Raw genomic sequence first — 16,449 nt, 5'->3', positions numbered from 1 at the left:
TTTTGGATTCTCGTTTTTCGAGGCGGAAGCTTCAGTATCTTGTCAAATGGAAGGGTTATGGCCAGGAGGATAATTCTTGGGTTGTTGCCTCCGATGTTCATGCTGATGATTTGGTTCGTGCCTTTCATTTGGCTCGTCCGGATCGGCCTGGGGGCTCTGGTGAGGGTTCGGTGACCCCTCCTCAAGGGGGGGTACTGTTGTGAATTCTGCTCTTGGGCTCCCTCTGGTGGTTGTAAGTGGTAGCGCTGCTGTCTCTGAATCAGCATTTATCAGGTGTGTTCACTTTTTGCATGCAAATCTGACTGGGCTATTTAGTCTTGCTTCACCCTTTAGTCAGTGCCAGTTGTCCATTGTTCCTGGAGGATTCACATCTCTGCCTGGTCTCTCCTGCTTTGCAGTTCTTTTCAACAAAGATAAGTTCTGGCCTTGATTTTTTGCTGTCCACATGCTGTGGCCTTATTGTTCAGTTCTTTTCCCTTTTTTTGTCTTGTCCAGCTTGGTCTGTATAAGGATTTGTTTAGCCAAGCTGGTATCTCTGGAGATGCAGAAATACCCTCCATATCTTTAGTTAGCTGTGGAGTTTTTGTATTTTCTGTGGTGGATATTTTCTAGTGTTTTAATACTGACCGCATAGTACTCTGTCCTATCCTTTCTATTTAGCTAGAAGTGGCCTCCTTTGCTAAATTCTGATTTCAGTCTGTGTATGTTTTTTCCCTCTCCTCTCACAGTCAATATTTGTGGGGGGCTGTCTATCCTTTGGGAAATTTCTCTGAGGCAAGATAGTTTTCCCTTTTCTATCTCTAGGGGTAATTAATCCTCCGGCTGTGTCGAGATGTCCAGGGAGTGCTAGGTACATTCCATGGCTACTTCTAGTTGCGGTGTTAAGTTAAGGGTCTGCGGTCAGTACAGGTACCACCTTCTCCAGAGTACGTCTCATGCTGCTCTTAGGCCACCAGATCATAACAGTTGCACCACAGACTGTCCAGGAGTTGGTGGATGCTTTAGTCCAGGTCTGGGAGGAGATCCCTCAGGAGACCATCTGCCGCCTCATCAGGAGCATGCCCAGGCATTGTAGGGAGGTCATACAGGCACGTGGAGGCCACACACACACTACTGAGCATCATTTCCTTGTTTTGAGGCATTTCCACTGAAGTTGGATCAGCCTGTAATTTGATTTTCCACTTTGATTTTGAGTATCGTTCCAAATCCAGGCCTCCATTGGTTAATAAATTTGATCTCCATTGATGATTTTTGTGTGATTTTGTTGTCAGCACATTCAACTTTGTACAGAATAAAGTATTCAATGAGAATATTTCATTCATTCAGATCTAGGATGTGTTATTATTGAGCAGTGTATATATATATACACTTTCACTTCACTTTTGTAACCTTTTTACTTTGCCCCACTATGGGAATTCCACTTTTACCAGCCTTATTGCTGCTATAATTCATTGCAATGCATGAGCATTGCAATGGATTATGTCAGTGCTGCACTGACACAAGCCCCTGCAAATATGCTCTGCACATGGTCTGATGGACTTGCTGTAGCCTGGTCACTATGGCAATGATTGGGCCCCCGCTATGTCATCATGGTGGGGCGCCGATCGGAGTGTAGAGGGAAGCTGTGTATGCGCAAAATCGCCTGGACGTACTGAGTACATCTAGGTTTGGTAACTACCATCCGACCATGATGTACTGAGTGAGCACGTCTAAGGTCGGTAAGGGTTAAAGATTATATTGAAACAATGATTTCAGCACAACAAACAGTGATCTGAAGATGTGCGGAGGACTGGATGGGAGGGAAGCATAGGGGTCTCAGAGGTGAGCAGTAAGGTGAGCATAAGGATTTTTTATGCAAATACTAGCTGAAGAGCCCGGCGTTGCCCGGACATAGTAACTAACTGCTGTCCCGCTCTCTACCTCCGCAACCCCGCTCTCCACTCGCCTTCCCGCTCTCTCCCTCCGAAGCCCAGCTCTCCACCCGCCATCCCGCATTCTCCCTCAGCAGCCCCACTCTCCACCCACTGTCCCACTCTCTCCCTCCTCAGCCCCTGTCTCCACTGGCTGCCCTGCTCTCTCCCTAAGCAGCCCCACTTTCACTCTGCAGTCACGCTGTCTCTGTCTGCAGCACAGCTCTCCATCCACCATCATGCTCTTTCCTTCCACAGCCCCACTCTCCAATCGCTGTCCTGCATTTTCCCTCCACAGCCCCACTCTGTCTCTCAGCAGCCCCTGTCTCCACTGGTCGTCCCGGGCTCTCCCTCCGTATCCCCGCTCTCCATCTGCTGTCCCGCGCTCTCTCCCTCCGTATCCCCGCTCTCCACTCGCTGTCCTGCTCTCTCTCCCTCCGCAGCCCCTGTCTCCATTGGCTATCCCACGCTCTCCCTCAGCAGCCCAGCACTCCAGCCACGTCCCTCGCTCTCCCTTAACAGCCCCGCTCTCCACCCACCATCACACTCTCCCTCCACAGCCCCGCTCTCTCCCTCCACAGCCCCGCGCTCTCCCTCCACAGCCCCACTCTCCATGCGCCATCCCGCTCTATTCCTGTGCAGCCCCACTCTCCATCCGTCCCGCTCTCCCTCCACAGCCCCGCTCTCTCCCTCCACAGGCCCACTCTCCATGCACTGTCCCGCTCTATCCCTCCACAGCCCCACTCTCCATCTGTGTTCTGCGCTCTCCCTCACAGCGCCAATCTCTACTCATATCCAGCCCTTTCCCTCTGCAACCCCGCTCTCCAGACGCCAGTGGGTGGGGCTATGTGGAGTGGGCGTGGCTTGATACATATGCACACACACACACAAACATACATACACTCAGCTTTATATATATAGATTTTGATGGCCCTTTATGTCTCAGGAAAGTGGCAGCCAGTGCCCTCTAATTTTGCAAATGTGGATTTTTTTTTACATTAGTGCAGGATTCAATTCCACTTGAATATATCCGCTCATCTCTAATCACGTGTACTATTGATTTATATAAAAAAAAATTAAAAGAATGATTAATCTTTAAGTTCACAAAACTCAATTCACATCAAAATGTCATATTGGCACCTATAAACGTCAACTTTGTCACTAGCTACGAATTGTTAAGGCACAAAACAGATGGAACAAGTACCATATTTTCTGCTTTTGTCTTCAAGTGTAATATTGAAAAAAAGATTCAAGATTTCCATCTTAATTGAAGTAAAACTGAAGTCCTGAAATGGTAAGTAAAATAAGACTCTCTTCTGTGTTACTCCTAGAGCACTTTTCTTTATTTTTTATTTTAGCTGATTTAATTTATGTACATTTTTATTTTTCCTGTTACAGGCAGATGATCAGGATAACAATATGGATTTGGTAAGGACTCTTTTTGTCACCAAAATTCTATAATCCACTAAAACACCTACTTTCTAAGTTTCTGCAAATTAAGGCCTCATGCACATGGCATTTGTTACATGGATCATGTACAGAGGGATACATGATGGATGATGGTGGATAAAAGGATTCAACCATTGAAGTCTTAAGGGTCTATCCTTTTTCCAACAGAAAGATAAAATGTTTCTGGTAGCTGCTCTTTCATAGAGAGCATAGGAGCGATTGTGCGAGCTGAGTGTTACACAGTGTTACTGTGTAAGGGGGAGAAGGTAGAGATGGCTGTCAGATGATTGTTTAGCCAACTGCTATTTAATTGGGGCCTTGTATCTAGAACATGGAGCACAAACCAGAGGCACAACTAAAGGTTCAGCACACTTGGGAGGAACACATGTGAATGGAACCTGAATCTAGCTGACCATGTTACAACTCCAGTGGTTTAGCTTGGCTTTATTCTAAGTCATATGGCAAGGCTCATTAAAATGTCAATATTGAATTTTAGGATTGCAACTTCCAATAGTTGGCACTAGTGTTCAAGTCCTCTTTCTTTCTGAAGAGACTATTTGCATTGGCACCCCCAAATTATAGTGGGCAAAAGGAAGCCTCAGATGACTATATTGAAAAAAAATATCATTTCACAAGAACAGGATCAATATTACTGCAATACATTGCCCATATACTGGCAGATTCCAGTTCTGCAAATCATATAAGAGATTACAGTTACAGATAGTAATTTACAGGTGACATTCTTTCTGCTAGCACAATGTCCCTGTGCAGGTGGAGCGACGCTGTGACATCATTTCACCACCTCTGTCAAAGTGACCTGCGACCTACAGAACAGAGACTGGTAGAACTGGAAGACCATGACTCCCTGCTCTACTGCAGAGTTTGTGTATCAACAAGCTACACACATGCCAATACGGTTAAGAATGGCAGATGCTCTATGTGGACCCATTGCGTGATTGGGTCACAGTTGATTGCTCCCTTTTTCTTCCTTGTAGCCACACTACTGGGCCAAGCTTAACAACCAAGTGACCCAAAACCAAAAACCTAGTGTTGGCTCAAAGTCTGCTGAGTCTACAGGCAACGGGTGTCAGTGTAAAAATCCCTGATATTTTAAAGTGCCATGCACTGTATATTTATGGCATTAGGGACAGGGAGTTAAGAACAGTGCCTAAAATACACTTGTAGCACTGTTAAAGCACAGGCTCGAGAACTGAGCCCAAGCCTCTCCATTAGGAGTTGGCTTTAATGCAAAATCCATTAGCCAGGACTGAACCCTTGTCAGTCATCCCTGTGACATCTAAATGGTTTTACACTATCTTCCCCCTGAGACGTGATTGCAGGGTGCCAATGTGTTGCCATGATGACCAGATGCTTAGGGTCCTCAACCCTACCTGATGGGATACATGTTGGCATTATACAGAAAGTTAGAATACACTGCAATATAGTGAGATAAAAAAAATGTTCAACACAGTGTAAGAAAAAAAAAATTTAAAATCTAATAAATCCCTAAATGATAGTACATTAAAAAAAGATTCCTAAAGTGCTATAAATAGAAACAATTAAAAACCTGTCCATAATTGGAATCTCCATGACTGTAACAATGCAAACCATAAAGTTACTATGTTAATTAATCCATGCAATGAATCTCATAATAAAATAAAAACAATTTAAGAATTCCTTTTTTTTATTGTTCCTGCCTCGCAAAAAAAAGAAATTACCAGATTACCAAAAGCACTGAAAAAGAAGTATGTACTACCAAAATAATACCATAATTGTATCTCAAGTTGTAGATTTGCTGTTTTATCCCATCTTCATCACCCCAAATTTAAAAAAAATCCTTTTTACAAAATATTCTTCTAATAGATTATATGTATTCCAAAACTGTCAGACACAGAACAGTACTGAGGGCACAACAAGATAATGCTCAGGATCACTAGCCCCACACTTAAATACTGCACAAAAAAACAAGAAAAAGAAGTGTGTGCAAAAATGGCCAGGATCACCGGAATCTATAAGAAGTGTTTATCAAAATTTATTGTAGTACAATTATACAAGCAAAATACAAAACATACATTACAAACAATTAAAAAGCAATTAAGGCTAATATAATTAACACCTGGAGGACCCAATAGGGACCATCCAGACTCCTCCACTGTGTGCACAGGATATAGGCAAAAAGTATATGTTACGCACCAATAAAAAAACCTGGGTTACAAAAGGAACGGACAATAAGTTCAGTGTATAGTAACAAACCAAATAAAGGAATAGTATCGAACAAGAGAGATATACAAATTCTATTGTTCAAAGTTGGAGAAAAAAAAAAAAATAGAGTGGTAAATAAGTCCCAAGAAATTAATACAGGGAAAAGGGGATCAATCAAACAGCATCCTGACAATAAAGGATTCTAAGGTTCAAAACTGAAAAAATTCTCAGAGTAAATTGATACATAAATCACAAATGATGAAAAAGGGAAAAGGGGCTCAATCAAGCAACATCCTACAGAAAAAGGATATAGTACACGGGAAAGACAACCCAGGGAAAAAGAAAAGGCTGCGTAAGACCTGTGGATGGATGCGATGGTAAAAGCACCCGGTCATGACATAATAATTGGAGAGAGGAACCCCATGTGTATCGCCATATGTGATTGACACGTTCTATATCATCCACACAGTGTCCTCCAATCTCGCTCCTGAGTAGGTGGACTTCTCTTCGCCCTACTGAGAGCATAGCACATTACTGTAGTCCACATCCCCTGGCTTCTAAGTCATCGGCACTCTTTGGCCTTTTTCAAGTGCATGCGCCTTACAGTACTTTGCGCCTCCCTCAGTAGTACGCCAGCACAGAAGAGCAATGGGGGCCACTCTGTGGATGATGTAGGATGCCTGATCCATGTGAAGCAAAGGTTGTAAGAAGAGAGGAGGTGCCGAATCAAGACCAGAGACGCCCATTGGACCGGACCACACCCAGAGCCAGCGTTTGGGGCAGGCAGACGCCTAGGGCCCCCACCTACAAAGGGGACCCCCTGCGTCTGCAGCCCCTTTATGAAGTGCCCAAAGGGTGTACAGCAGTGAATAATGCTGTGCATTGCTCTGTAGTCCTGGAGCGTCTCTCGCAAACCCTCCTTGACTGTGGTCCCGGAGCTCTGTGCTGATTGCTGTAGGATCAGGTTTCACAGTCACATACAGCAGGGATCAGCATGGGCTCTGACCATAGTCACTAGATCACTGCTTGTAATCTGACAGGGCGACCTCCTGTCACTACTCTCTGGATGACACAAGACAGGAATATTGTCTGCTTAATCGGGGTATTTATTATATAGAAATAAATGAATTCCCATGTGAAATAATAAGGTTAAACCATACACATATAGTACAGGTGTGCATAGGAATCAGCGTTTTTGATGCATTTTTTTTTTTTTGCAGCCAAAGCCTGCTCTCTTAGCTGTAAAAACACTGCTTTCACAACACCCATTTTTTAGGGTATGTGCAGACAATCTGGAAATGGCAGCCCTTTGGACGCAGTGAACATGTGCTACATCCAAGTGCTGCCATCTTTTGAACACAGGTGATTCCGCATGTATTTATTGATCTGTGCGGAATCACCGCGTCCTATACATTGCACGGGTGAGATTTCTCTTGCAGAGACTCACATTTACGCAAGATAAATTGGCATGCTGGGGTCTGGAGAGACGCGTATGTCCGTCTCCACAGGTGAGGTGCGGGTGTCAGTGCACGCATAGTAGAGAAGGAATTTCTTGAAATCCCATACACTATACTGTAACATGTGGTCGCTGCAGGTTGGACGCTGTACAAGTGCACAGCAGCCGACCCGCAGCGTTTACTGATTGTGGACACACACCCATAGAGCTTTTGCTGTTTGTTTGTTTTTTTACAGAAAGCATTTTGTCTACAGTACATGTTTAATAAAGTTAGTTTTATTCACCAAAAACACAGCAAAAAACAACGTTGCGACGTTTGCAGCATTTTTTTTACTTTTTCATTGCTTTCTACAGGTTAAAAAAATTGCTGAAAGAAGTGATATGCTGCAGATTTCAAAAATCAGTCAGGAGAAAATAAAATGGTGTGCAGGAGATTTGTGAAAATCTCAGTCTTTGCTTGTGCTATAAAATGCTGTAAACTTCTTATTTGCAGAAGAAAACGCTGCAAAAATTCTGCATATGAACATGGCGAAAAGCTGCTTTTTAAAGTGCCAGCAAAACATAGGGGATTTCCGAAATCTCCTGCATGCGCTTGTTTTTTTTCTGACTGGATTTCAGAACTGTAGGTCTTTTTAAATCTGTGTTTTCACCCGTAGAAAGCAATGAAAGAATAAAAAAAGCTGCAGATATTGCAACGGCATTTTTCGCTACAATTTTTTAAGTGGTTTTGGTGAATTAAACTATTAGGTCTCGCTCACATGTTCAGTATTTCCCCTGTATTTGTAATGCAGAAACAGGAGAGGAACAATCAGAAACCCGACACCGCTTCTGTATTTCTCACCCTCCTGGTTTTGGCTTACACCTACTGATGTGAAATACTGACCAAATACTCAACGTGTGAACGTGGCCTTAATCATACTGTAGATAAAGCAAACAGCCTCACTCCAAAAACAAGCTGAAAACAGGTGTTTTGAACACATTTTTACTGCCAAAAGAAAAGGTTTTGGTTACTGAAAAAATGCTGCATGTGAACATAGTCTTACTCTGAACCGCTATGGCTATCTGTGGTGTAACATAGGACTGCAGGTGACATCTACTACATTATCTGTACTCAGGGAGTTATCAGTGCTATCTCTGGTGTTACATAGGACTGCAGGTGGCATCTACTACATTATCTGTTCTCAGGGAGTTATCACTGCTATCGCTGGTGTTACATAGGACTGCAGGTGACATCTACTACATTATCTGTACTCAGAGAGTTATCAGTGCTATCTCTGGTGTTACATAGGACTGCAGGTGACATCTACTACATTATCTGTACTCAGAGTTATCACTGTGCTATCTGCAGTGTTAAAATTTAAGAGGGGGTTGGGGGCAACTCTTTGTCTTGGGATTTGGGCCCCCAATCTTTTCTGACCCTAGCAACATCCCTGCGTACAGCTAATAGTGGCAGACCTGTTGGCCGATATAAGGCCCCTAAATATGGGGGCCACAGTGTGAGCACTGGCTCCAGGCCCCTCCACCAACTGTATCCGCATCCTGCTCATGTAATGTAACCTAAATGTTTGTTTGATTTTACAATGTGCATTGTTGCACTTTAAACTTTTGCCTAGGGCCCCACTTTGTCTAAAACCGGCCCTGACCACACCATATAGGAGTATAATGAAAGGGGTTTTTTGTGCTATGCAGAGGGAACTTGGGACTTATATACAGCATGCCAGAACACTGTAAAAGAGGCAGAAAAGGTGCTGGTCGTAGTTTATATTGGGAAAACCTGGTGACAGTTTCCTATAAACCGAAAAACTAGGAAAATAATTCTTTATTTCATTGTTTTCTAATTGTGTATGCATGTCAAGAGTTAGTGGTCGAATGTAATCTACAAGTTTTTACCTAAGCAGAAGCCGCATGTAAGGCCAGTCTCACACGTCCAGATAATTCCGGTACCAGAGAAATCGGTACCGCAGTTATCCGTGTCCGTGTGTCCGTGTGCTCACCTCCTATGGGAGGTGGAGCCGCATATTCATCCCTGTAATGAGCGGTACCACGTGACCGCTCACACAGGACATGCTGCCGGCGCTGAGAGGAGGCATCGCGGGAGCTGGGTGAGTATTTCTCTGTAAGCGGGCAGGCGCACAGGGGGTGGGGAGGGGTGGGAGACGGGAGGTGACCCCCAAACTTTATTTTTAAAGAAAAAAAAACAGAACATCATTTTTCATCTCTTCTGTTCTGCAAGTGCTGCTTTCAGCCAAGCAGGACAGAAGGGATGAATGCCGGCTTCAGCACCACACGCAGAGGACAGCGCTTGCTGTAGTGCTGTTTCTCCTGCGGGCGGTACGTGCACACGGGAGGAGAGTGCACACTGTTCTCCGTGTGCACGTGTGCAGGACGCTTTGCCGACCGTGCTGCCGGAGAAAAACGGAGATGTCTCCGTGTTTTGCACACAGACACACGGTCCATGAAAACGCGCAGGCATGTGCAAAGACCCATTCATTTGAATGGGTCTACATGTGTCAGTGTCTCCGGTACGTGAGAAAACTGTCACTACACGTACCGGAGGCACTGATGTGTGAAACTGGCCTAAGGCCGGTTTGACACGTCAGTGATTCCGGTACGTGAGGTGTCAGTTTTCTCACGTACCGGAGCCACTGACACACGTAGACACATTGAAATCAATGCATCTGTGCAGATGTCATTGATTTTTTGCGGACCGTGTCTCCGTGTGCCAAACACGGAGACATGTCAGTGTTCGTGGGAGCGCACGGATTACACGGACCCATTAAAGTCAATGGGTCCGTGTAAAACACGTACCGCACACGGACGTTGTCCGTGTGCAGTCCGTGTGCCGTGCAGGAGACAGCGCTACAGTAAGCTCTGTCCCCCCCACATGGTGCTGAAGCGGCCATTCATATCTTCTCTCTAGCAGCGTTCGCTGGAAAGAAGATATGAAAAATCCCTTTTTTTTTGTCCTCGTGTTTAAAATAAAGATCCCTGTCACCACCCCCCTCCCACCCCCTGTGTGCCCCCCCCCGCTGTTACTAAAATACTCACCCGGCTCCCTCGCAGCGTCCTGTCCTCGCCGCAGCTTCTCCTGTATGCGGTCACGTGGGGCCGCCCATTACAGTCAGGAATATGCGGCTCCACCCCTATGGGAGGTGGAGCCGCATATTCATGACTGTAATCGGCGGCCCCACGTGACCGCTCATACAGGAGAAGGTGCGGCGAGGACAGGACGCTGCGAGGGAGCCGGGTGAGTATTTTAGTAACAGCGGGGGGGCACACAGGGGGTGGGAGGGGGGTCTTAACAGGGATCTTTATTTTAAACACGAGGACAAAAAAAAAAGGGATTTTTCATATCTTCTTTCCAGCGAACGCTGCTGGAGAGAAGATATGAATGGCTGCTCCAGCACCAGATGCAGGGGACAGCGCTTATCTCTAGCGCTGTCTCCTGCACGCTCCGTGTGGTACCCAGTCGGCACACGGGCGGCACACGTGTGCCGCACGTGTGCTGCACGTGTGCCACACGGATGGCCTACGTGAGCTCACGGACACACGGACACGGATAACTCCGGTACCGATTTTTCCGGTACCGGAATTATCTGGACGTGTGGGACAGGCCTAAGGGAGTTACAGACCTGTTTCAATAATTAAGCTTATATTGTCTGCTACTGCTGATTACACTGAACTTTATGATGTTATCTGTTCAAGCAGGGACTGAAATGTTTTGTAAAGTGAGTCAACAGAACGATATTCCACACCCCTTAGTGAAATGTAAATATTACATGCGGTTGTTAAATGCGGAAGTAAACTCTGAGAATTAGGGCTCGCCTACACTCAGGTATAACACAGCCCAGTGCAATCCCATGTTTTATCACATAGAGCTCGGCCCAATGTTATCCTATGGGGCAGGGCAGACCTGCTATTATTTTCTCATGCTGATTTGATATAAGAAAACAATTGCAGCATTCTGCGGGTGCATCCGATAATACATACAAGTCTATAGGTGCATGGAAATCATTGGGCTGCAGTCTGATGTCATCCGAGTGTAGCAGGCAGGACTCAAATACAGTAGAGTAGACAAGGAGGCAGAAAAAAAACCCACCGGCTTTATTGATAGACAGGGGATGTTATGCCGGAAAAAAAGGCTAACAGTGAAACAATAACTGATAATAGCAATAATAGATACAAAGAAAGATAGCCGGAGTGTGTCACACAAGCTGCGCTCCAGCTATGGCAATGCAAAGTTCAATATAAACAATTTCTACGAACTGCTCTCGTCTAACTTTATACCTGCTTCCGATAAATGGGCCGCGCTGCTACAGCCCCCTAGCTATAGAACCCTGCTCTACATGCTAGCACAGTTGAACACCTGTTCTGATGACCAATTTTCATCACTGATAGAATCTGTCAGTGAAAAAAAAAATCGCAGCATGCTGCAATTTCACTTCGAAATCAGATACCACACACACTCAAGTCAATGAGTGCATGGGAAGCATCGTACTGCACTTGGATGACATCTGAGTGCAGTCCGATTACCGCAGACTCAGACAATGGAGAAGATGGAGACATTTTGTACTCCATCTTCAACTCACAATGTGCCCCAATTCTCTCATCAGAAAGAATCAGATCACACTACACACTATGCTGACATTCTAATCAGAGTTTGATCAGGTTATAAATTGCATAATCACCCAATTCTCAAGGATGAGAGAATCTGAGCACTGTGAGGAGAGGATGGAGAACAAAATTTCTCCACATTTCCATTCTGCGACTCCATGGTAATCCGATTGCACTTGGAAGTCCGATGTTTTCCACGCACCCATAGATTTGAATGGGCAAGTGGCATCCGATTTCAAAGTGAAATCATCACTCCATTAAATAACATCGGTCTGAGAGCTATCTGTATACCTACTCCAAAGAAGTGCATAAACCAAATAAAAAAGTATATAAAATATAGAATTTTTATTAGGTCATAATGTTAAAATGTAAGAAGCAATAAAAACATGAGTGGTGAAAATGATGTATACCAGTAGTCAGTACCCCGTGGTTCCTGTGATTCCATCGTACGTTTCGCCTAGCGGCTTTTTCAGGGAGTATGATAAAAATCGGATAGCACTCGTCCGATGTATACGCTCATGTGAGGGCGCTCTACAGGGAGCCCTAAAAATATTTGCCAACTGATCCTGCATAGCATATTCATTAAATGTCACACCCCATTTGATAAATGGTAGGCTACAAATATATCCCTCTCATCTTTGTAAGTAGGTTGTAGTCTGTTTTCTGGAAAAGATCTCAAGTAAGGAAATAAGGCTGCTGTAATATCACCATTTCCTCAGCTTTGTTCATAAAATGTCTTAATTACAAATCTATTGCTTTTTAGTCATTATTAAAAACTAAATAAAATGTTATCATACTATACTGAATCCTCCTTTTTTTTTAATAGCTGGATGTTTCTATCGAAGAACTTAGAGGAATTTTGATCAGTTTGCTGAATGGTATAGCAGATTGCTCCACAGAACTGCTAACAATCGCAGATGACCTGGATGATTTTCACAGAGGAGCCACCATTGCCAGCGTCGCGGGAAGTTCAGTTGGACTGGCTGGAGGCATCACCACCCTTGCAGGCCTCGTTTTAGCCCCGTTTACTGCAGGGGCATCTCTGGTTTTCAGTGGCATCGGGGCCGGTGTTGCGGCGGTTGGAGGACTCACAGGGGCATCAGCTTCTATTGCCGATAGTGTAAATATGAAAAATAAATGCAGCCGAGTAGAAGAGATTGTAAAGGCAGTGAATGCAGAGATGAATGAATTGGAAAAGGCTTCAAAAAAGTTGGATTCATTAGTTAGTGACATAATGTCTAAGCAAAAAATGGTAGACAGTTCTGATGCAGCCAGGGCTGGGGGGAGAGGTGTCTACGCTGCACTCGAGGTTGGCAGATTGCTTCAGCTGGGCAAGGTGTCAGCCGCTGCGGCTCGAGGGGCGCAGATAGCAGCTCGGGGGTTCCAGGTATTCAGGGTCGTTTCAGGGGTTTTTGCTGCTTTGTTTATAGTCGTCGATGCCACTTTTATTGTTAAGGGAGCAAAGGAAATACAGGACGGGTGTAAGACAGAGGAGGCCACACAAATAAGAGAATGTGCGGAGGAGATTCAAAAGTTACACAAAGATTTACAAAAGTTAGAAGAGGATTTGGTGGCCAACTATTAACTAACGTGGGTGTAAATAGCGCTCGCTCCCAGTCAAAAGAAACATGTTGGACGCAGACTTGAGTATTTGGTACAAAATACCAGTTATGGGATACAAGGGATGAAGATCTTCATTGTAGTCAGTAAGCCACTGGCTTCATGTGGATCACGTCACTGCATTGCAGATGGCTACTGCAAACACCAACATTGTATTTGTCTCTGTCACCAGAAACTCCTGTAATAGAAAACAGAGAAAAAAAACAAGGGGTTAAAGCCCATGAACCACCTGCTGCTCATGCGCATGTGTGTTGTCCTTATAACAGTATGTGAAATATCAAACACCAAACCAAAATGATGCAACTTTGTGCACGCTGCCTAAGTCAACAGTGTCTGCAAGCTCAAAACATCAGAGATTGCTAGGTCTACGCAAGTGTAAAATTTCCACTCATTAAAGGGGTTGTCCACGACTTTAACATTGATAGCATAGCATTAGGATAAGACATCAATGTCTGATTGGTGGGGGGCCGACTCCCGTCATCCCCGCCGATCAGCTTCTCCAAGAGTCAGTGGCGGCCTGGACTGCTCAGTTAGCGAGCTGCGTGGTATAGCTACCTCAATGGAATAATGGCCACGGCCGGGTACTGCACACCCACTCATGACTGATTAGGGTTGGATGTGACTGGCCACGGCCACTATACAGTCAACAGAGTTGTGCAGCTCCTAACTGAGGAGTTCAGGCCGACACCGGCAACAGTTGATCACACCCCCACCGATCAAACATTGATAACCTATCCTAAGGATAGGCCATAAATGTTAAAGTCCCAGATTACCCCTTTAAAGAATGGCCATTGACAGCCATGTCCATCAAGACTCTTTGATTCCCACTGGTGTTTAACATTCGATGTGCTGCTTTAGGTTTGATATCCTTTGTAAGTAGCAGATTGTTGAAAGTGCTTCACCACTGAATATCTCAGAAATATTTTTGGTGTTTCTGATATACTGTAAAGTACAGTCTTAGCTTTAAACCATATTGTTTAATGGTTGGATTGAAGATCTTCATCCTTTATATACCTGAGCTGCAATTTCATCTTTAATACTCAAGGCTACATTCATTATTTTTATATTAGTTTTATTACACGGAGCTTAAAACTAACCTGACAGCTGCTACATGCTGCCCGAACCATAGACAGCATGTATCGTACACTGGCTCCATCATTTCTGCAAGGAATAGTTTTGCTCTGAATCGGCGTTTCAGAAAAAAACATATATTTAGAAACCATCCGGGGAACTTACCTCTTGGGGGACTTGTCCAAAAAGCCAGTCTCCAGAGGCATATCCATGCCTTTCAGTGACATGTCTCTTCTTGTGTGTGTATAAAGAGAGGCCTGTCACTCATAGCAGGAAGAAGCTGCCAGGACCGGCCTCTGGGACTAGTCACCCTTGCGGCATTGTACCCGGCCAACTTTTACACACGTTTTCTCTGAAATGTCTCAGCATTGCAGAATAAACCATACCTGGTTAGAATTCAGAGCTACAGCAGGAATCGGGTATCAGCTGTCCGGTTCCTTTTGAGAAAATTATCTTTTTCCTAAAAATTATAAAAAATTAAACATTCTTTTATCCTGCAATATACAGTAGCTCAATGAAGATTATTGTCTTAATTTTCACACTGTATTGTTAAAAAAATACTTCATGGTATAAGAAAGCAAAAATCTATGTTTTTCTACAATTTACCGTATATAAGTAAGATTGTTTAAGTGCTAAGACAAAGGCAAAGAAGAGCTAGATCTAAACATCCTAGCAACAAGCTGGTGTGGGCTGTCTAAGTGTAAAAGTTGCCTTGGGACCCCAATGAATATTACACTTTGTCTACTACACTATTTCAAAATTTGTTTTCAATATTTCAAAGCATAAGGACTGTCAGGCTGAAAAGATATTCATTTAGCCATTTTAGGTTGTTGCAGCCCTATAAACATGCTTAAAATGGATGCTTAGAGCATTTTGGGGCATACATATTAAGCGAACACAAAGAATTAGACATTACCTTGACCTAATAATTAGAGATGAGTGGATCAACGCGCGGAAGATCGAATTCAAGTCGGATTTCCTGAAATCCACAGTTTCAATCCAGCAATCTGCAATTTGATTTGGGAGGATCAGAAAAATGAAAAAAAAAAAGCCCATCACCATTTCACACATTCTGCACACTCGGCGACTGAGCTAATGGCATCTGGCATCCAAATTCTGAATTCAATGCTTGCTTCCGTTTGTATTTTAAAGTGCAATCCTTATGTTTTCAGATTCATCATTTTTTTATGCATTTTCAATGCATTCATTTTTTTTCAGCCCCTTTTCACATGTACAACACCATGGAATCAATAGTGCTTTAAAAATCATAATAATAATGTACATTTTTTTTATTAAAGAGAAATTTAATAATTCTAAAACATTAGCAGCGTTCACCTACCACATTGCGTGCGTTGTTTATAAAATATTTTTTAATGTGAGACTCATTGCTCCAATAGTCATGGACATGATTCTACCTATTCTATGTGCACAGTTATTATGCAATTTGCAATATTGATGATTAATTTTATTATTCTATAACTACAGTGCTTTTAGTCAATCCAAAAGGGTAATAAACCTGGAACCTGAATATTTAAGAAACTAAAAGTGATGTTTTGTCTTTCTGAGGGGAATATCTATGTGTGCAGAATTACTGGACAACCATTAGTGAGCAGAATTATTATGCAACTGCGAAGAATATTGGAGATATAATTTCATGCTAATCATTTTATCCCATTTGGCCTGGGATTATAAAACCCTATTTCCTTTATCCAACAAGGACTCAGCAGGAGGCGGAATATTCTCAAATCCTCAAGGAGAAAGCTGGCACCTAGCTCAGCACTAAGGGGAGTCAAGCCTCCAAAGGCTGTGAGTGACAGATCTTATACCTTGAACAAGCTCAGAGCAGGACAAAGGCTTGCTTGCAATATAGAGTCATGCTGAAGCTGCCAAAGAACATTCTAGAAACATAATTCTTTAAGGAGTTATGGAGATACTAAATGTCCTGGCCTTACGTCATATTTCCGAGATCTCCAGAATATGGCTAATGCCTTACAGGGTCCTTTCCAGCATTCCAGGGAGGGGAAAAATACATAGAATGGCCAGTAGGAACCAGATTGCAAAGATGTTTCTAGTCTCTACCTGTAGCAGGTGCCCGGCCTGATTTGATGGTGCCAAAACCGCCTCCCT

At 43.8% G+C, this 16,449-nt stretch overlaps 1 protein-coding gene across 2 annotated transcripts in view; it reads left to right on the top strand.

The window, feature by feature from the left end:
* Positions 1-15,867, top strand: part of LOC143808510 (uncharacterized) — a 49,145-nt gene extending 33,278 nt beyond the window's left edge. For both annotated transcript variants that reach the window (XM_077291259.1, XM_077291258.1), the window contains exons 2-4: positions 3,140-3,204; positions 3,309-3,338; positions 12,458-15,867. In XM_077291259.1, coding sequence (XP_077147374.1) covers positions 3,202-3,204; positions 3,309-3,338; positions 12,458-13,216 — 792 coding nt within the window. In that variant the 5' untranslated portion in view covers positions 3,140-3,201 and the 3' untranslated portion in view covers positions 13,217-15,867. The remainder of the gene's footprint in view (positions 1-3,139; positions 3,205-3,308; positions 3,339-12,457) is intronic.
* Positions 15,868-16,449: the final 582 nt, after the last annotated feature.

Source organism: Ranitomeya variabilis, chromosome 2 (assembly GCF_051348905.1).
Source record: "Ranitomeya variabilis isolate aRanVar5 chromosome 2, aRanVar5.hap1, whole genome shotgun sequence".
NCBI lineage: Eukaryota > Metazoa > Chordata > Amphibia > Anura > Dendrobatidae > Ranitomeya > Ranitomeya variabilis.
The sequence above is the reverse complement of the archived record's forward strand: the minus strand, read 5'-3'. Positions and strand labels throughout refer to the sequence as shown.